The following is a 21,809-nucleotide window of genomic DNA, read 5'->3' on the forward strand; positions in this document are numbered from 1 at the left end:
ATGTACAGACACTGTATGACTTGTCATGTGTCCCTTTGGACCCCCCCCCCCATCCCCCCTTTATAAAGAATATAAATTTCAAATCTTCTCTTCCATTTATGAAACATATAAGGGTGATGATGCAACTCCAGGATAGATAATATTAATATCATTAAACATTATTTTATCCCGATTTCATTTTCATGGAGTACAAGTACAGATAATTTTAGAAAATAGAACTACAGAAAATTTTATTAAAAATCTGATCAAAGTATATCTCTAGTAATAATAATAATATGTATTTATTTGCAACTTAAAAAGTTGGATTTTACAATAAAAACAAATAGTCGTGAGATGCACAATCTTAAAATATACTTGTAAGTGTTAAAATGATTCGATACACATTAAAAATTCATAAAAAAACTCAGTTCTTAAAATTTGATAAAGCCCATGGGATAAAAGTTTTTGACGATCGTACAGTCCTCAATTTTGGCACAGTGTACTTATAAACCCGGCGCAAAGTGTAGGAACTTTCATTTATCTCTGGTAGCAAATGATGGATTTTGTGTCCTTCAGAGTACATGTTATGCAATAATGTTTTAGATAGTTCATCTCTTCTACAAGCAAGAGTGATAAGTTTACATGTTTCAAGTGCCCCATCGTAGGACAGCTCTGGGAATATAATCTTACATGCTCTAATCTGGATGGATTCAATTTTATCAATTTGTTGTTGTGTAAGACCTGGGTGCCACACCTGACATGCATATTCTAATGTAGGTCTGATTACTGATGTATAAAAGCTTGCAAGTTCATTGGTTGGAATACCCGCCCTTTTCAGAAGCTTAAGATTGTGTAGCCTTTTACTTGCTTTTTTATAAATATCACAGATGTGACCTTCCCAGCTCAAATTACTACTGATCCTAACCCCTAAGAAGACAGCAGACCCCACTCTCTCAATCCTTTGATTATCTACTAGCAGGGGTGTAGTTTTGTGTCCTTTTTTGGAGAAATCAAATATGATCTCTTTGGTCTTGGTAGTATTTATTGTTAGTTTATTAGCATGGGACCAGAGAGTGAGTTCTGTTGTTGCATCAGGGAGATTGTCCTGCAGTTTGGTATTCCCGTAGCTTAGAATTGCGGTGTCATCTACATATTTGAATGTGTCACATTTGGTGCTCAGATCGTTAATCATAATAACAAATAAAACTGGACCAAGTTTTGTGCCTTGTGGTACACCAGCATTAATGCGTTGCCAGTCTGATTTCACACTACCTATCTTCACACTTTGTTTCCTCTCAGTTAGGAAGCTGTAAATTCAGTTTGAAATAATTCCTGGGATACCTAATTCAAACAGTTTTTGATAAAGCAGGGTATAGTCTATTCTATCGAATGCTTTGGTATAATCGACCAAAAGCATTCTGGCATATTGTCCTAGAGTGTCAGTCTGCCTTGCAATAAGGTCAATAGCTTCGATCAGTGCGTATGTCGTACAGCTCCCTTTCATGCTGCCGAACTGCCTAAGGTCAATCTTATTGGTCACAATGTCCCAAATCCATTTAACAATAAAACCCTCCAATAACTTAGAGAGCACCGGGGTTAGAGATATGGGTCTAATGGTAAAGGTGGGGTAAACAGATGATCTCACCCTTTGATGAATTAACTGTTAATTGCTTGGTCAAGTTACCTGCCTTGAATCAAGGTGATTCTCTAGGGAGAGGTAGAGTAAACAGATTTTCTCACTTATCCAGGTATCCTTTTGATTATCTGCCACTTTTAATTGCTTGACTACTACCCACCTACCCACTACCCACCACACTTAATTAAGATATTCATAAAATATCTGTTTACCTGTTTATCCCACCTTTACCTGGAGGATAGGTGGTTATACTTTGACTAGATATATAATAAAACTTTCTGTACTTGTATCTGGAGGATAGGTCGTTATACTTTGATTAGATATTTAATAAAACTTCCTGTACTTGTACTCGATGAAAAAGGAATTTGTCATAAAATAATTTGTCTAATGATAGAGTTGCTTTATCATACTAAAAATATTTAGAATGGAATAAGATGTTTTAAACTTTACACCCCTTATATTTGTATATAAATATATGTTCTTGGCTTGGGGGGGGGGGGGGGAATCATCTGGGGTAAATTGTCCTAGAATCGTCCCTATGTTTGCCAACTTAACTGTCTAGTTTGAATACTAATGGTAAGGAATTGGCCAACTTTCAAAAAAGTTTGATTGCATATTTGATTTTTTTTTTTGTTTTTTTTTTGTTTTTTTGTTAAAGAGGCCCTGACAAACTGTTAAGGCTACTGTAAACATTTGCCAAAAACTCCTTATTTACTACCTTATATATATTCTTTTGGATAATAGATATATCTTCAGTGTTTAGTGATTGAACTAATTAAAATTTACACACATCCGGTCTTACAGGTGAAGTCATACTGTAAAAACTTTTTAGATTTGCAGCTTAAAAATTAATTAATATTTTAAATTGTGTAAATCCGACATTTTTTTAAATTACATCTCCCTGACTCCTGGGTATGATGAAATTTTCAAAACTCCGACCTTTGGGCTTTTATCCTTATTGGCTTTTATTCTTGTCCCTCATATGTTGTGGGATTTTTATCACTACTTCCTAAGTGACTTTCTGATGGTAAATAATAATCTATTTATTAGTGCATCTCTGTTGAAAACAACTGATCTCAGACTGGTAAAAAAATTTCAATTCGGTTGATTTCAGTTGTCATATTAAAATTCAAATAACTAGTTTAAGTCCACTAAAGCTACCGGTTTCAAATATAAGTGACTGGCCTTTGTTTACAACACCTGTCTCCGGGGAAATACTCGTCCCACTTGTACGTGAAGCGCATCATGAAAATGATTGTATGTGAGGGAAATATATAATTAGAAATTATAATTGTCGTCTTTTTTAATGTTAAGTAATGTTAGCACATATTGTACACAGCAAAATAAGATTTCAGAAGGAGGATAAAACATGCCTGAAACACGTGTTAGGCGAAAATTGCGGCTTACCTTGTGTAACACTTCCGGTAAAATGCAATACTTCCAGAAAGATGGACGTTTTGGCAGATGCCCCTAACAATCCGACGATATCAAAGGTTTCCATTTGCTGTATTTTAATCAATTCGACCAAACTGACATTTCCATGAAATTAATTAATTAATCTTTGTCGAATTGTTTGGCATATTACCGTATGAACTTATACGAAAAGTAAGTTGAGAATTGTCTTTCCCGGTAAGAAACATACCTCCAGATAGAGGAGAGGGATCAAGGTAAGCCTAATTGCAAAGTTACATTATAAACTGGACTCGGCATATATTTAACAAATTACACACATAAAAAGCAACATTTGTTGCATGCAGGGCTTTTCCCAGGATTAGGTGTCAGGCCTTCTAAAATTACCATCTGTAACTTCCTAAAAAATTTCAGGGAGTCCCAACTTCGACAAGTGCCGGTGTACCATGAAAATCTGACTCCCCTAAAATCTGACTCCCCCCATGAAATTTTGACTCCCCCCAAAAAAAACATTCATTAATCTCATTTTATTTGAGTAAATGACTATGATTTTGTAGTATGCATAATGGATGATACATTGGCACTTTTTTGTAGTTTGCAGGTGAAAATTTTCATAAAAAAAAAGAAAAATTAAAAATGTGCACATAATGAAAATGTGGTTCCCCTATGAAAATTTGACTCCCCTACAAAAAAACATTCATTAATCTCTAATTAATTTAGTATATGACTGTGATCTTGTAGTATGTAAAATGGTTGATACATTGGCACATTTTTTTGTAGTTTGCAGTGAGAATTTTAATGAACAAATAAGAAAATTAAAAATGAGCACATAATGAAAATCTGACTCCCCCATGAAAATTTGACTCCCCCTCCACAAAACTTCATAAAACTTATTTTATTTTGAGTATATGTCTGTGATCTTGTATTATGTAAAATGGTTGATACATTGGCACATTTTTTGTAGTTTGCAGTGAAAATTTTCATTATGTGCTCATTTTTAATTTTCTTATTTTTGTACCACCAGCGTTAGCGCTGGCGGTACACATGGTTTCGGTCCCGTCCGGATCGTTCCGCCGGCTCCGCCGGCTCCGCCGGCTCCGTTGGCTCCGCCGGACGGCTACCGTTACCGCTTCTCCTCCTAGACGGTAAGGGCCCCCGTACCCATCTCATGGATTTAGGTCACCTATAATCTCAACTCGTTCCACGTAAAATTTGGACTTTGTCGGTATTGGGGTCTGGGTGTGGCACTCATTGCAATGCACCCTTGTCTAAAAATGGCAAAATTAAATGCTAATTATCTACCCTACGGAAGGAGTTATGGGAAAAATTTCTATAGACGGCTTTCCAAAAGTCATATGTGTAGATTTCAAATATACCCTTGGATTTGACCTTTGACCTTTACTTCAAGGTCAAATGGGCCAAAATTTTCAAAAAAATGAAATTTTTTACGAAAAAAAATTTTTTTGCCCTGTTATTCAGACACCACACAGACTTAACCAATAATATTATTGGAAGGTGTTACCCTTCAGGTCATCTTTCATCTCCATGAATTTGGGGTCAATCGGTGCATTTTCACGGGAGTAGCGGCCATAAGATACCGAAACTGAAAACTGTCTCTAATTCGGGAACCGTTAATGCTAGAGACCCATTCTTTTTTGCATTTTGTAGAGCATGTAAAGCCCAACACTGGAGTTGGTCTCGGTTTTTTTGTATTCCATACGGTTTTCGAGTTACGCTGTATCAAAAAGTACATATTGGTGGTAAAAGCAAAATGTGCAGTACGGTAATGGATAATAAATTTTGAACTCTGGAAAAATAAAACATAAGGCTTGGCAAAGCAGACAACTTGTGTTCAAAAATGACATTATTTCATCAAATTTGAACTTCTGAAACTTCAGAGCACCTCCTATTTCAAGAATTTTGACCAAAATGACATTTTCTTTATTTTAATTAATTTTTTCTGTACGAAATTTAAGGCACATTATGGTAACTCCAAAATTATAACATTTAGTCCCTTATATCTCCAAAACTGGCAGAGATAGGTCCATAGTTACTATTGAAGTTGAATAGGAAGTCATATACTGGCAATCTTACTATGACCTTGAAAGTGACCTTTGACCTACTTTTCACCATGAACTGAACTTTGCAAATTTTTCTTCCCTTTTATCTCCAAAACTGGCAGAGATAGGTCCATAGTTACTATTGAAGTTGAATAGGAAGTCATATACTGGCAATCTTACTATGACCTTGAAAGTGACCTTTGACCTACTTTTCACCATGAACTGAACTTTGCAAATTTTTCTTCCCTTTTATCTCCAAAACTGGCTGAGATAGGTCCATAGTTACTATTGAACTTGAATAGGAAGTCATATACTGGCAATCTAAATGTGACCTTAAAATTGACCTTTGACCTACTTTTCCCCATAAACTGAACTTTGCAAAATTTGCTTCCCTTTTATCTCCAAAACTGGCAGAGATAGGTCTATAGTTACTATTGAACTTGAATAGGAAGTCATAAACTGGCAATCTAAATGTGACCTTAAAATTGACCTTTGACCTACTTTACACCATGAACTGAATTTTGCAAATTTTGCTTTCCTTTTATCTCCAAAACTGGCTGAGATAGGTCCGTAGTTACTATTGAACTTGAATAAGAAGTCATATACTGGCAATCTAAATGTGACCTTAAAATTGACCTTTGACCTACTTTACACCATGAACTGAATTTTGCAAATTTTGCTTTCCTTTTATCTCCAAAACTGGCTGAGATAGGTCCGTAGTTACTATTGAACTTGAATAGGAAGTCATATACTGGCAATCTAAATGTGACCTCAAAATTGACCTTTGACCTACTTTTCACCATAAACTGAACTTTGCAAATTTTGCTTCCCTTTTATTTCCAAAACTGGCAGAGATAGGTCCATAGTTACTGTTGAACTTGAATAGGAAGTCATATACTGGCAATCTAAATGTGACCTTGAAATTGACCTTTGACCTACTTTTCACCATGAACTGAATTTTGCAAATTTTGCTTCCCTTTTATCTCCAAAACTGGCTGAGATAGGTCCATAGTTACTATTGAAGTTGAATAGGAAGTCATATACTGGCAATCTTACTATGACCTTGAAAGTGACCTTTGACCTACTTTTCACCATGAACTGAACTTTGCAAATTTTTCTTCCCTTTTATCTCCAAAACTGGCAGAGATAGGTCCATAGTTACTATTGAACTTGAAAAGGAAGTCATATACTGGCAATCTAAATGTGACCTTAAAATTGACCTTTGACCTACTTTACACAATAAACTGAATTTTGCAAATTTTGCTTCCCTTTTATCTCCAAAACTGGCTGAGATAGGTCCGTAGTTACTATTGAACTTGAATAGGAAGTCATATACTGGCATTATAAATGTGACATTAAAATTGACCTTTGTCCTACTTTTCACCATAAACTGAACTTTGCAAATTTTGCTTCCCTTTTATCTCCAAAACTGGCAGAGATAGGTCCATAGTTACTATTGAACTTGAATAGAAAGGCATATACTGGCAATCTAAATGTGACCTTGAAATTGACCTTTGACCTACTTTTTATCATGAACTGAACTCTGCTAATTTCTTTCTCTTTTAACTTCAAACTTGACAGAGATAGGTCCATAGTTACTCTTGAACTTGAATAGGAAGTCATATACTGGCAATTTACTGTGACCTTGAAATTGACCCTTGACCTACCTTACGAAGAACTTAAATTTGATTGTACCATATATATTTTTTGCAGTAGTTTAAAAATTCTTGTTGATTGCATTTTTACAGCTTGTCAAGCACAAAACTGGTGGCTGTGTCCCTTATTTTGTGTATGTGGGGGTCTATACGAATGCGCTTGCTCCAGCTGGTGGTACAATATTCGGAGGCGGTATCGCCTCTCTGATCCTCTAGTTTCATTAAAATTTCCACTGCAAACTACAAAAAAATGTGCCAATCTATCCTCCTTTTTACATACTACAAGATTACAGTCATATACCCAAAATAAAATAAGATTTATGAAGTTTTATGATGGGGGAGTCAAATTTTCACGGGGGAGTCAGATTTTCATTATGTGCACATTTTTATCTTTCTTATTTTTTCATTTGAATTTTCACTGCAAACTACAAAAAAATGTGCCAATCTATCCTCCTTTTTACATACTACAAGATCACAGTCATATACTCAAATAAAATAAGATGTATGAAGTTTTGTGGAGGGGGAGTCAAATTATCATGGGGGGAGTCAGATTTTCATCATGAAAATCTGACTGGGGAGTCACATTTTCATAATGAAAATCTGACTGGGGAGTCACATTTTCATGAGAGTCAGATTTTCATGTTACACCGGGAGGGGGGTTTAAAGACAAAATGAAAATATACATATTTGAAAAATTCAAAGGGGGAGGAGTTAAAAATAATGATCTCCCGCTGATGATCTTCCGCGAATGAAGTTCTTGAGTACCTTGAACTAATATTAAAATTGCATGTTATTCTTGCTTACATTGCCTTTACGTTTTGCTCGGATCGCGAATGATCTGCTGTCGATATTTCACGAACGATTCTCGGCTAAAGATATGAACATTCCTATTCGGATCACGAACGATCTCCATATTCATGAGCTAGGTAATCGTTAAATGGTCTTAAATTGCGCAATGGACATAAATAGAAATGACGGGTACATTTTCCTTCAAGATAATATCTTGAATTTTTCCTTGTGTCTTCCTCATATAGGATAGCCATCGATAACCTTAACAGTGTAACAACTGACAAAGAGCCGCGGCCTGTGACTTCTATTTACCGGCTTAAAAACACACCTTGAGCCAGGTATAATGAAACTAAAGACAAAAGGCCGACGTTCCCACAATTGAGAACGGGAATTCATATCTAAACCATCTATATTGTGAGTAGCCACTCCCAGGGGCGCACTGTTGTTCCTATCTCCTATTGAGAGTGTTATTACCTGACGCATTACCTTCATGTTTGAGCTGGACAACGCGGCCATATTAGGTGACAAACTTTTCAAAAATCATTGAGAGGCCCATTTTAAAGTTCGATGAAATTTTCAAAGTGAAAAAAATTACATCTGTGAAAATGGGCTTCTGATGAAGGTGAAGTTTTTACCGTAATAGTGATTTTTTGGGTAAAAATGGAAAAATCGGTTTCTCAAATTTCTTTTATCTGAGCATCTACACAAACTTTCTATACCAATTTAACGGCACCATTTAATACTCCAAAACCCTACTAGGGATTTTTTTAAAAGCCATAGTTCAGATTTTATTGTTGATAAAGCAAAATAATGCCTTTGTTTAATGAAAATATGTAATTAGGGGCTCATAACTCCATAACAAAAACATTTTTACCAAAATGATGACATGGAATTGAAGCCCATACACTTGTGATCAACTATGCCAATTTTCATGATAAAATCTTGTTCAGGGATAAATTAACACCCCATACCGATTGCTATATCACCTCAAAATAAAAAGGTGTTAAATTGAGGATAAAAGCCTTGAGTTGCCTATGCTTATACAAAACAACTAGAACTATAAATGCTAATATTTTATATTTCTGAGTGGATTTTTTCTGTTTTATATCAGCACAAAGGTAGAGGTATTACTGAATAATTAGATATAGGAAAAATCTCATTTTCGGTATCTTGACGGATATAAACCCTTATGACCTATGTTGTAATACTGATGGTTTATAACGTACCCCATACTCAATATTTGTTTATATTATCAAAGTTCAAAATGTTGCATTTCTTTGTGACAAAACACCACAGTATCCCAATTCAGACTAGCAAGTAAATTGCAAAAGTAAAATAAACCTACCTTTTTCACACTATAGTAAAAGTAATAATGACAAAAAATTGGTCCTTGTCATATGCACATTTTTATGAGTAAGGTAGAAAGAATACACGTTTTTGATGTACTTAAGAAAAGTAATGTATTTACTTCCTAAAAATATCAAAAAAGCAAAAAAAAAAAAAACATCGTACAACGAGAAGGGCCAGCAGGTGTAACTTATTTCTACACATTTTACTGAAACACAGTACACATAAATTATCGAAAAAATAAAAGCCTTGAAGAAATATGATCAGTTGTCTACAGCCATTTCAACGTCGAGTAATACAGCTATCTTTATTACACTAGTTTGAGAGATTGACATCTTGATAGATTGTCTGTTATGTAAAGGCAGCTCCTACTGTATTTACATTAAAAAGGTAAATTGTTATAGAATCAGGCTGGTGTGAACTTTGTAAGTGATGCATTTTAGTTTCCAAACATCTCTGTTACTAAAGAAAATGAAGCAAGGATGCAATTTCAGTTTGATAGAAAGTGGAATGTGAAGAATGACTTTCAAGTCGACCAGATATATAGCCTAGAAACCTTTTTGCTGCATTTCAAAAAATACAATTACATGTGCGTTTTTTATTTTGTTTTATAGGATGTCTCATGTTTTATAATTCTGGGTTAAGCATTCTCTTAGGTGCTTTTTTGTTTGTTTGTTTGTTTGTTTTAAACAAAGACAGAAGTATTTAATTTTTTTTTGTTTGTTGCTTGCCCCAATTTATTCTTCAGTGATTTTTTTCAAAGAACATTCGTTATTTTTCATTTGTTATAGAATTGAAAGTGCTGAATGTTCTTTGCTCACTGGCAGTTATAGATATGCTTGAAGGCACTTTTACCCCATTCACACTACGCTCAGTTATCCGGATAAGTTGTGAATTAGGTCACAATTCAAATAAATGCAGTAGTGTGAACGCAAGGGGATTTCTGTAATGCGAATTTTCAAAATCCTGCAAGCGAGGTGGATTTCTAAGCACGATTTGAATAACTTACCAGAATCGACACCTGTACAGATCTTACTGCGCATGTGTGCAGATAAGTTAATTACTTTAACGATTGCACCAAACGTATTTGGAGGTCACCACTCACTACAACATGAGGAAACAAACTTATTTTGCCATCTTATACTTCTCAAGAATGCTGGAATGTCTTTTGAGTTGCATTTGTCGTCACAAATTTTGTTGGTATTTTAAGATTTCCTGTGCGGTGCATGCGCGAGTGATCAATACAGGAAGTTAAACCTGAAATTTTCAAGGTGTGATTCGGTTTCGCTTCGCGTGTGTGAACGCAATACCGAATCACTTTATAGAAATGCGCATTTTTGCAACTGTAGTGTGAATGGGGTATTTATCTTATTCAAACAAATCTCTTCATGTACAGTTTTCACAAGCAAGTTTAAATATATATAAGTTTTTATTCCTGATGAACAATTATTACAAATAAACAATTTTGCTGTTAGCCTAAAAGTATCTTTAAGGAATAATGCCAATTATTTACATAACTTAACCATCAGGGCCCAGTTTCATCAACACTGGATAATACTATCCATTGGATAAAATTGTTATCCTGAGGACAGCAGCCTTAACTTTTTATATACAGACACTCTAAGAGTCTGTATATATTCTGATTGGTGTGTCTGTCCGTGTCGTCACCGGCACTGTCACTGTACGACCCGGGAGGGGGGGGGGGGAATGTAACAGTTACAACACAAGGCCAGTGATTAGGGGCAATTGACCTGGATTTTCATTCCAGGTGAAATGACCCTAGTCATTTACTCCCTGTTGATGGTGACTGACAGTCACAGAAATATTGGAGGTAATACCCACATATTTTATAAGCTCTTGATAAAAAGAAAAACAATAATTTATAGCATTGTTGAATATTTTGTTCTTTTGGCAGATCAGTTGATCTCGCTGATTAAAACGAAATAGAAAGACATCTGTATTAATTTTCAGGATGCTCGCCTACGCTTCCAGAACCTGGTGGCAAATGCTACAGTGAAAAATGCAGTAACAGGGATATTGAGGAGAGCTTCCTTGGAGAGACACATGTTGGAGGGCACAGTTGGTAGCAGTGATTGTGGGCAGCAAGGGAATAAAGAAGAACAGTTAAAGTGTGTATCTGAATGGCATGCTTGTGATTTATCATTTGATGTTGCAGTTTTAAAGACCATAACAAGTTAATGCAGAAAGTATATCTGTGAAATTGTATAACAATTTACTTGGTTTAATACTGTGTAAATGAAAGTTGTATTGTCTTTGTAGAGAAACAAATGATGATGTTCCAAATAGCTCTGAAAGTCCTAGTCACACCCAGGAGCTGGAAGAACCTGAAGATAATGTTGAAAGGGAAGAGGAACCTGAAGAGTATGTTGCATTTTATCATAACTTATAAGAATTAAAATAGACCATGGACATATTTTGATCCATGTCCATGATATATTCAAATGTTTTTAAAAATATGTCTAACCAATTATAAGGCTTACTTATTTGTGAGAATTAACTTTTTGTGGAAGTTATTTTTATTGGATTGACTCCAAATGTGTCAATTGTCAGTTGATTTTTTAACTTTTGTTTTTGTGGACATACTGTATTTATGCAGCCTTTTAAAGGGGAGTTCCCCATAGACAGGTGCACAGCTTTGAGTAAAAACAATTTTCTTGGAGTCTACTTGACCTATAAAAGGCAAATGGACTTTATTTGAAATTTCTCCTGGAAATATGGGTTGTGTTAAGGAGGAAGGTAGTTAAGGCATATCAAACATGAATAATATGATGGATCTTACTAGCCATCATAGGAGCTGGTTGATTATACTATATATTTGTGTCTTTGTATTTTACTGAACCAAACATTTGGCTCATTTAGGTTACAGGAAGGACAAATAGGTATGGCTGTACCAGAACCCAAGAACAGTGGGGCTTTAAAGATGTATGCAAAACATGCAGTTTTCAAGTTAAGACAATTACCGTTCCGCAACATTGGGTAAGACAAAGTTGTTGTTTATTAAGGGTCCTTTGATAGCATTCCTTTGATCCAAATAAAAAATTAAAAAAGTTGGCCCATTGTTAAATTTTGTAATTTGAGGCAGTAATTTCAATTTGCTTAAAGAGCTTGCATAAGAAAGGTGCAGATGTTTTGTGTTATATAGTCTGATATTTGATATACCTTGTAACAACTTTTTTAAAAAGAAAACGAGAGTTAAATATCAGTACCAGATTGCACAAATTCTTACCAAAAAATCTTAGACTATGTAAAACAATTTTGGGATGTGACATCTTTGATTTGCTTTTTTTTTTTTTTTTCAAGCTTCAGTACATTAAGAGGAGTATCCTTTGTAAAAGATACGGTAGTAGAGAACATGTGGAATCGTTGGCCACATCAGGAGTCCTCTTTTAAGACTTTTAGGATGGCAGTGACAGGACTGGTTTTATTCATGGCACTTCTCAGTATCATTTTTACATTGCTTCCTTCATACACAACTGCCGACAGAGGGAGAGAAGTGTACACATCGCTAGAAGAATTGTTAAGACCATATATGGGTCTCAGGCACCATTTCAGACCACCAATATAAACAGGTTGTTAACAGTGAAGTGTTAAATTTGTAACGATGAAAAAAATTAATTGCAAATGTTATAGAAATCAATTAATGGTATTTAAATTTCTAACATGAAAATGTTCCTCTTTTATGCATTATGCACTTGTCCACAAGTTAAGGAGAGAGTAACCACTTTATTTTAGAAAGATAAATCATTTTAAATATCATGGAAGTATTGAATAACCTTTTTAGTATTAATAACATATGTAAGGTTAAGAAACTGCCTAGAGAATATCATTCTCTACAATCTAGTTATAAAAATGCTGCTAGAGGGTAATATCCTTTGAAACATTTTACTATAACAAACATCTGTATTGTAACATTAAATTTAGAAAAATTAGCAGTCGTAAGAAATGGAGACAAGTTCGTGTTTTAAAAATATAAATGTTAATGTATCTGAATAGCAATAAGCCATATTTAACAGAACTATATCTTATATATTTAACTTTTTATGTATACAGCTGCTGAAAAGTCTTTAAGAGATGGGTTTACAAAACTTTTATTGCAACTATTTATGGTGCTGTGAAAAAAAGTTACCTGTTATTTGCTAATAAATTTTAAAAGTTACTTGAACTGTTTCTTTTTTTTTTTTTTTTTTTGCACTTATGCCTTCAGAAGTTTAGAATAATTTCATTTTTCACCCTTTTTATGTACACAGATGTATCTGTTCATATAGTTGTTGCCTGTGTTTGGCAGCGTCAGCGCTGAGCACTTTCATTGTTATACAAATAAAATGAAAACCATTTTACTTTTTGTCTTCAAACTTCAGAACTGATGAAAATTCATAAAATACAGGTCAAGTTCGAAAATCAGCCTGCTTGGACCATTTTTCTAAAAGTTAAGCTGTTTTTTCGCTTTTTTTTTTTCATTTTGGTGGTGAAAACTGCTTTACCTTTTCTTCATAAATGAAAACCATTAAACACAAGCCAAAATACTTTTATACTGTTAGCTTGCAGCCAACCTGGATGTAGGCCTTCATCAGACTGAACTTATTACTAATGAAGTGCCAAAAGTGGGGAAAAAAAACTCAAATTTTTGCTGAAATGCATTCTTCAGGCCGAGAGAAGCATTGGTTGTTATTTCCGAGACCTTGAGCATTTTTCAGTATGGCCGTCAATTTATGAGGAAAAATAGAAAAACGACCAGAAGTCGCCAGGTAAACTTTATTGACAGTTTTTATTTAACGTGTATCCTATCAGGAGAGCACAACAGTACTAATGAATATGCTTAATCGCGTTCCACTTAGCAAAAAATCAAAATGGCCGTCATAAAAACATAAGGCAGAAAATAATAAAAGCTGCAGAATCAGTTTGTTTTTTGAATATTTAGTTTTATTAAAACCATATGTAATTTAATTTTAGTTTTGTCAAAATATTAACCTTATTATTTTTTTTTTTTCGTTTTTGTTTTTATATTGATCATACCTTAATATTTTGATTTTTTAGCTTTATCAAATCTTTTAGCATGTACATAAGATTTAGCTTTAAAACTTCCCATTCTTTTTATTGAGCTTGGCACATGTAGAATATTTCATCAGTATATAACAGCATTTCTAGTTTTTCTTATTACTGCACTTTTTTCACTTTAGATTTTAAACAAAACATCTTACAATCTTTTGGTTATATACTGACCGCCATTAAAATCTTTGAGGCCATATTTTTCAAAATAATTGTTATTAAACTGGATTATTTTCATATGAATCATTTGTTTAGGACATGATATACAGAACCAAAAATCTTAAGTTTCACGGATAGTTTCAAAACAAAAATGGCACCAGCCCAACACAAAGGTACAATGGTCAATAGCCGGTACGATCTCTGCTTGCTTCGATGGAGGCGCCGATCTGTTGGTGCATGCTCGGGCAATAAATGTGGATGGGATGGTGTCGTGCGGAATCCTATGCCAGCCTTGTAGTGCCTGGATCAGCTGCTGCCTTGGCCAACGGATGGCCAAGATATATCATACCCAGAGAATAGACAGGCCAGGGTAGGACATCCACCCTTGGGACTCCAGATACACTTGGATCATTTGTGCCGAATGTGAATGGGTCTTGTCCTGTTGGGAAACGATCACATCAGTTTTCTGCTGCATGAACGAGGTCATGTGAGGAATCTGATCTATGTAGTGATGAGCAGTTACTGGTATGTTGCCATCAACGACCACCATTGGTTGACTGCCAGCATGCGGTGACACACAGTGGGGCTGCTGCTCTGGTTGTTGTTCCTGCCGGGTGCTTCTTGTGCTGTACGACTGGCATGGCGAAATTGGTCCCGCAGCTGATGCAACCTGATGTAGCAATCCTGGTCTGGAGTTGACACTCTCTCGCCCTGGCTGCGGTATATCGCTAACAGAGCCTGGCATGTTGTGGCATTCAACCAGGTTCCTGATTGTGGGGTGGGAACAGCCCATACATTATAGCTCAAATCAGTCTACCCTCACACCCAGTGCCCAGAGATGTATGTTGTTCACATGATAGACATGGCATGATTCCGTTCACTAGACTAACAACATGGGTGGCCTTTTTTGGGCCTTTATAGGCCTCCAAAACCAATCAACAAAATGTGCAGATGCCCACTGAGTATTGCTCAATGTGTATTTGGTCCATTTTTGCAAAAACAAATAAAAGCTTTCCCATGTGCAATGAATCATGGCAACATGACAACTTATTATTTTATCTTAACTACCCGAGCACTAAGTCATCAATAAATCCACAATGAATAATTACATCTACCCTACAAGTAGAACAATGCACACATTCCTATCTGAAAGTTTCCATTATCTGTAAGTATATATTGGCAAAAACAACATTTCAAATACATGATGTCAATGGGTAGCCCTCATATATCCCCGAACTATGTCACATTGTCAAGAATAGCTGACCTCACGGGCCCTAACTGCTGGGTTTGTATACCCCCGCTTGGATCTTGATTATTTATAATAAAATTCATTATTAAACATCAAAAATGCCTTTACCCATAGGTGTTTAAATATTTTAAAAGTTAAAAAAAAAAGGAAAAGAATAATCCAACCTGAAGAAAAACGATTTGACGCCTTTTTTATTTCAAAATGATTTAGTTTACACATACCCCCAGCGGGCACTCAACGTTGACTCAACATTGAGGATAGGTTGAGATGATGTTGATCCATCAATATTGATAGATCAACAAGATCTCAACATTGAATCAACCTTTTCTTGTCAACCAATTGTCAATGTTGATAGATCAACAGGGTCTCAACATTGATTTAACATTTCTTTGTCAATCAATTTTCAATGTTGATAGATCAACAGGATTTCAACATTGGATCAACCTTTTCTTGTCAACCAATTGTCAATGTTGATATATCAACAGGGTCTCAACATTGATTTAACCTTTCTTTGTCAATCAATTTTCAATGTTGATAGATCAACAGGATTTCAACATTGAATCAACCTGTGTTTGAAAACCCTTTGTCAATGTTGACATATCAACTGGATCTCAACATTGGGTCAACCTAAACTTTATAACCTTAATCATAACCTTGATAATAGTTTTAAATGATTATCTTATTAGAGAGGTATGCATAGGGGTAATTACCCCTCATAATTTAACACTTGTTTTACCCCTTGTTTTTCCCCTTGTTTTACTTGTTTTTCATTAATATTAATTTTGTGAAAAAAAGCGGTCGTCAGTTTTTTTTTTAACTTTCCAGATTTGATGTTCAGGTTATCTTTAAGAAAAAGAAAAAAAACATAGGGTCACCAACCTTACTTTATGGCAAATTGACAAAATATTACACAAGATTGAAGAAAAAGCTTGAAAAAGCCAAAAATGCCTGTTTTTTTAGAAATTTAAGTTAGCTGTGAGAAAAAATTAGACTGGTGACCCTTTGTTTTTTGTATTCTTAAAATTATCTTTACTACCTGATGTGACGTTATAATCATTTTAGTAAAGCTAATATGTTGTTTAATTTTTATGAGTAATTACCGTATGTGCCTGCATACTTGTAAAATGTAAATGAAGTGCGGGACTGTTATTAAGTGCGAGACTCCAGATAACATGAACTGATGCAACACGTGAGTGTGGACAGTGTGTAACACTTTTACAGTACAAAAACTGTACTTAATTAACAGTACTTTGTGAGGCCACACTATCAGGAGGATCGTTCAACAGATAAGGACATGTAAAACGGTGACATTGCGTCTTCAAAACCCCACACTTTTAGGAGGATCGTTCAACAGATAAGGACATGGAAAACGGTGACATTGCATCTTCAAAACCCCACACTATCAGGAGGAACGTTCCACAGAAAAGGACTCGTCAAACTGTGACAATGCGTCTTCAGAACTTAACTGTCTACGTATCTGTTAGAATTTACATGTATTTGACAAATGTTAAAATGTTATGCAACGTGATAGTTTTACATGTAGTTAGTGTATGTAGTGTTTGTTCATTGTTTGTAATATATTATATTCATAGTTGAATTAGTTGTTGTTTATGTTTTTTATGTTCGGGCTGTTTTGGTCCGTAACACTGAGCATCAAACTGGAGAGATTAAAAAGAATCTGACAACCCATAAGTGGATACAGGGGCTGGTCCCGGGGTCTTGACCCCCCCCCCTTTTCTTCCGAAATTCCCTTTTTTTTTGTAGGTAATTTTCCTATTTCAATCGAATATCCTGATAGCCTAATTGATATCTCAACGTTAATTCAATTTTCAAATTCAACTTAATTTCAACATTGATTCAACATTGAGGTATCAATGTTGATTCAACATTGAGGTATCAATGTTGATTCAACATTGATACCTCAAAGTTGATTCAACCTTGATGGTTCAACGTTGAGTCAACTTTCATAGTCAATGTCATATCAACATAGTTTCAACGTTGACTGTCAACGTAAATTCTACATTGATACCTCAAGGTTGATTCAACCTTGATGGTTCAACATTGATTCAACTTTCATAGTCAACGTCATATCAACATAGTTTCAACATTGACCGTCAACGTTGATTCAACATTGATACCTCAAGGTTGATTCAACCTTGATGGTTCAACGTTGATTCAACTTTCATAGTCAACATCATATCAACATAGTTTCAATGTTGACCGTCAACGTTGATTCAACATTGATACCTCAAGGTTGATTCAAACTTGATGGTTCAACGTTGAGTCAACTTTCATAGTCAACGTCATATCAACATAGTTTCAACGTTGACTGTCAATGTTGATTCTACATTGATACCTCAAGGTTGATTCAACCTTGATGGTTCAACATTGATTCAACTTTCATAGTCAACGTCATATCAACATAGTTTCAACATTGACCGTCAACGTTGATTCAACATTGATACCTCAAGGTTGATTCAACCTTGATGGTTCAACGTTGAGTCAACTTTCATAGTCAACGTCATATCAACATAGTTTCAACGTTGACCATCAACGTTGATTCAACATTGATTCAATGTTGATTTGCCCGCTGGGACCAGAATGATAATGCCTTTCATTAAATCATCCACAATGTAATTTTTGATTTAGAATTAAAAACTAGTTGTCAGGACTGAGATATCTGCAATTAATGTTTGGTTTGATCATAGAGTAGCATTGACGGACATACTGGTTTTCATTTTTCGTATAATTTAAAATGTTTTATTGTGTGCTATGTCTTGAAAGCAGGTATATCGTTTTTTACTTTATATATGTATTTATATTTGTTCCAGTTAAAGTCTATTTCAGTTAAAAGCCTTGTAGTTTTACAGTTGTTTCTTTGCCCTTCCATTATGTTTTGGAGGCCATTTTTATTAAAATAACTTGAAATAAATGATCGCACTTTGCATGGATATCAACATAAATATGCAATGATGAACAATGGAGTGAAGCATTAGATTTTTTATTTGAATGTATGGCTCTCGCTATTCATATAACAAATTGACGGCCATCTTGAATACGTATCAACTGGCAAATAAAGTCAAGCTTATAAGCTTCTCTAAGTTTTGTAGAATAATTTCTTTTAAACAAGGCAGCAAAGCTGTCAAATGTACAGACAAAAAAATAAAGATGCAAAAAATAGGATACTGTCAATTCTGATGCAATAAATAATAATAACAATAATAATAATCTTTATTAGAAATCGCAACCTGAAGGTTGAAGTTATACAAATATGTAATTTATTTATTTATTTAAATGAAATTTTTTTATTTAAGTCATAGAAGCCTGGTCATTTTTGCACTAGTGTACTCAGTAGATTCTCTCACCTTCCTGGGGAGGATACAGCTCGGCTGCCATATATTACGCCTCAGAGCTAACATATCATTTCTGCACTGCCTGACCAGGCCCCTGCTTCAACCCCTTAGTGCTGAGTGCCAAGCGGGAAGACTGGTATGTCCCCGGACGGGTTTTGAACCCACATCCTCCCACTCTGGAGGCGGACACATATAATTTAATAGAGCTGTTTTTCTAATTTGGGCTGTATGTCAATCCTAAGAATCATTCTTGTTAAAAAAATATACAGAAAATGTTACAAAGTAACAGTACAGGGCTCCTGGTAGATGGGAGTGATAAGTCACATCTTGAAAATGCCAGTTTGAAAAATGAAAAATTAAAAAAAAAATTACAAAAATATTCCACTAAAGCTGCCATTCAGTCTAGCTGCATTACCATGATATGAATCATCCAACTTGATTTTAAACAGTGTAAACAACTCACAGAAATATATTTTGTTTTATCACAAAAAGGGCAGTCATAGCTATTATTCTGATATCTGAACTTGTCATCAGACCATGTGACCTCCATAGATGGCTATACTTTGTAGTAATTTCTTAAGAGATTATAACCAAAAAAAAAAAAAATGTTTTAGAAGAAAAATTATTTGCCAAAAAGAACAGTTATTATCCCTTTAACTGAAAATCAAGTTGCAAATATTGCACAACAGGTAGTATCAATAAAAGTGAACAGTCAGAACTGTTACGTGCCCTTTGGAGTTATAAGTCCCACAATGAAAATGCCAGTATGTGAAAGATAAAAAATTCACAAAATGCACAACAGAATAACATGGTCAATAAGATTACAGTTTCAGGACCATATGTGAGAGTTCATATTCACATAATGAAAATCCCAATATGTGAAAAATGATGACAGTGCATAAAATAATATTACACAATGTTTAAAGACATAAAAAACCAACACAACTGCTAATGTGGAAAAACAAAATGCACAGCGCTTCTGGTGAATGATAGTTGAAAGTGACATCTTGAAGATGCTAGTGTTTGAAAAATAATTAAAAGAAAATGTAAAATAAAACATAACAAAAAATTCCAATAAAGCTGCTATTCAAACTTTTAATCTAACATGATAAGAATAACAACACACTGTTATTCATCTTTAGCATTAATTTAAGCGTTACACAAAATTTTTCTTTTGTAAAATTATTAATTCAATATTAAATAACATTTACCTGCATAATAATCATCAATTCCTAATTATGTGACACAGTTAAGAGAGCTAAACCTATGGGATTTTACAATGAAATCTCAACGTGTGTGTTTTATGTAATCTCATTTAATGGCCACTTGAAAATTAAGCAAATTACTTTATAACCCTGAAATAACTTGAAAATTAATTAAGCAAATTACTTTATAACTTTGAATTAACATACTGCCTGCTATCCATATACATTTATTGCACCATATAGCACTCTATAGAACTGCATTGCTTCCAAAACAAAAAACAATCGCACTGGTTTTCCAACACAAGCTGCACTTCAGTCTTATGAAACTTTTCATGTTGACTATCATAAGTAACATGGTTTTCCCTTAATTGCTATCCTGGCAGCAGTGTCCAAAATAGGGTTTTCTTCAACTTTTATGCAATATAACATAATACTTAACAGCATAATGACCATCAGTTTTTTTATAAAAAAATAAAAGTATCATTGATATTCAGAAATTGTGATATGGAAAGGTCTCCAAGGCCATGGAAGTTCAGAGTCACACTTTCAAAATGCCAAAATGTAAACGAAATAACTGTACTGAAATGATTTTCTTTCCATTTGCAACACCTTTTTTACATAAAACAAAATAATCAATTTACTGTCATTTTTAAATGATCAACTAGGAAAATTGTTGACATAGGAAAAATATCAATAGAACAATTTTAAATGTCCAATTTGCTCCATTCGGAGATTCTGAACATAGTGAATGATTGAATCTGACAAACTGCAATGATGAGTTCCTTTCCATTTTTGATACTTTATTACACAATGCACGATAATAGGTTTACCGTCATTTTTATATAATCAACAATATTGTTAAGAAGCAAAAAATGTCAAAACAACACTTTTACATATCTAATTAGTTCAATAATGAGACTGTTAACATGCCTAAGAAAGAAATCTGAAGAAAAACCACTTATATACAAAAAGGCTAATAACTTCATCAAAACTCAACTGATCAAGCTTATTTTCAAACTTGATCTGTATACTGGTCAGATTGATCACTCCTGTGAGTTGCAAGACAAAAGGTGATTGGTTTTCCTTAAAATGCGTTATCAGTGTTGCATGTATGCTGAATAAAGGAAAAATCAGCATAACTTTTGTAAAAATAGTCCAATCAAGCCAATTTTCGAACTTGACCTGCGTATTATGAATATTCATCAGTTCTGTAAGTTTCAATCCAAAAGGAAAAACATTTTTACACTTATCATGTTATTGGTGTTATAAAAATGCTGAAAAAATTGAAAAAAAAAACAGGATAACTTCCATAAAAATTGCTCGATCATGCTGATTTTCAAACTTGACCTGCGTATTATGAATATTCATCAGTTTTGTAAGTTTCAAGCCAAAAGGTAAAATGGTTTTCCACCTATCGTGTTATCGCTGCTGCATATATGCTGAAAAAAGTGAAAAACAGCATAACTGCCCTAAAAATGGCCCGATCATGCTGATTTTCGAACTCGACCTGCAGATTATGAGTATTCATCAGTTCTGTTAAGTTTCAAGCCAAAAGGTAAAACGGTTCTTCACTTATCGTGTTATCGGTGTTGCATATATGTTGAAAAAAGTTCTATGGGCATATATGTTGCATATATGTTGAAAAAAGTTCTATGGGCCTCAAGACCTTTGCTAGTCACATTTTCTGAATATCCATGATACTAATATTTTATTATTAAAAATTGATGGTCATTATGCTGTTAAACATTATGTAATGTTGCATCAAAATTTGAATAAACCCCTATTTTGGGCACTGCTCCCATGATGACCATTTAAGGAAAACCATGTCACTTACTATTCTCAAACTTACAGGAAAGAAACATATGGGACTAAAAAACAGCATCAGTAGGCAATGCAGTCT

The 21,809-nt window shown here is 34.4% G+C and overlaps 1 protein-coding gene across 10 annotated transcripts in view; it reads left to right on the plus strand.

Moving 5' to 3' along the window:
• LOC106155215 (inositol 1,4,5-triphosphate receptor associated 2) overlaps positions 1–13,053 on the plus strand; it is a 96,166-nt gene extending 83,113 nt beyond the window's left edge. For all 10 annotated transcript variants that reach the window (XM_087002538.1, XM_087002544.1, XM_087002548.1 and 7 more), the window contains 4 exons: positions 10,848–11,005; positions 11,157–11,258; positions 11,757–11,873; positions 12,198–13,053. In XM_087002538.1, the coding sequence (XP_086858664.1) occupies positions 10,848–11,005; positions 11,157–11,258; positions 11,757–11,873; positions 12,198–12,462 (642 nt within the window). In that variant the 3' untranslated portion in view covers positions 12,463–13,053. The remainder of the gene's footprint in view (positions 1–10,847; positions 11,006–11,156; positions 11,259–11,756; positions 11,874–12,197) is intronic.
• Positions 13,054–21,809: the final 8,756 nt, after the last annotated feature.

The sequence above is a fragment of the Lingula anatina genome, chromosome 1 (genome assembly GCF_051362555.1).
Source record: "Lingula anatina isolate TDL-2025a chromosome 1, LinAna3.0, whole genome shotgun sequence".
Lineage (NCBI taxonomy): Eukaryota > Metazoa > Brachiopoda > Lingulata > Lingulida > Lingulidae > Lingula > Lingula anatina.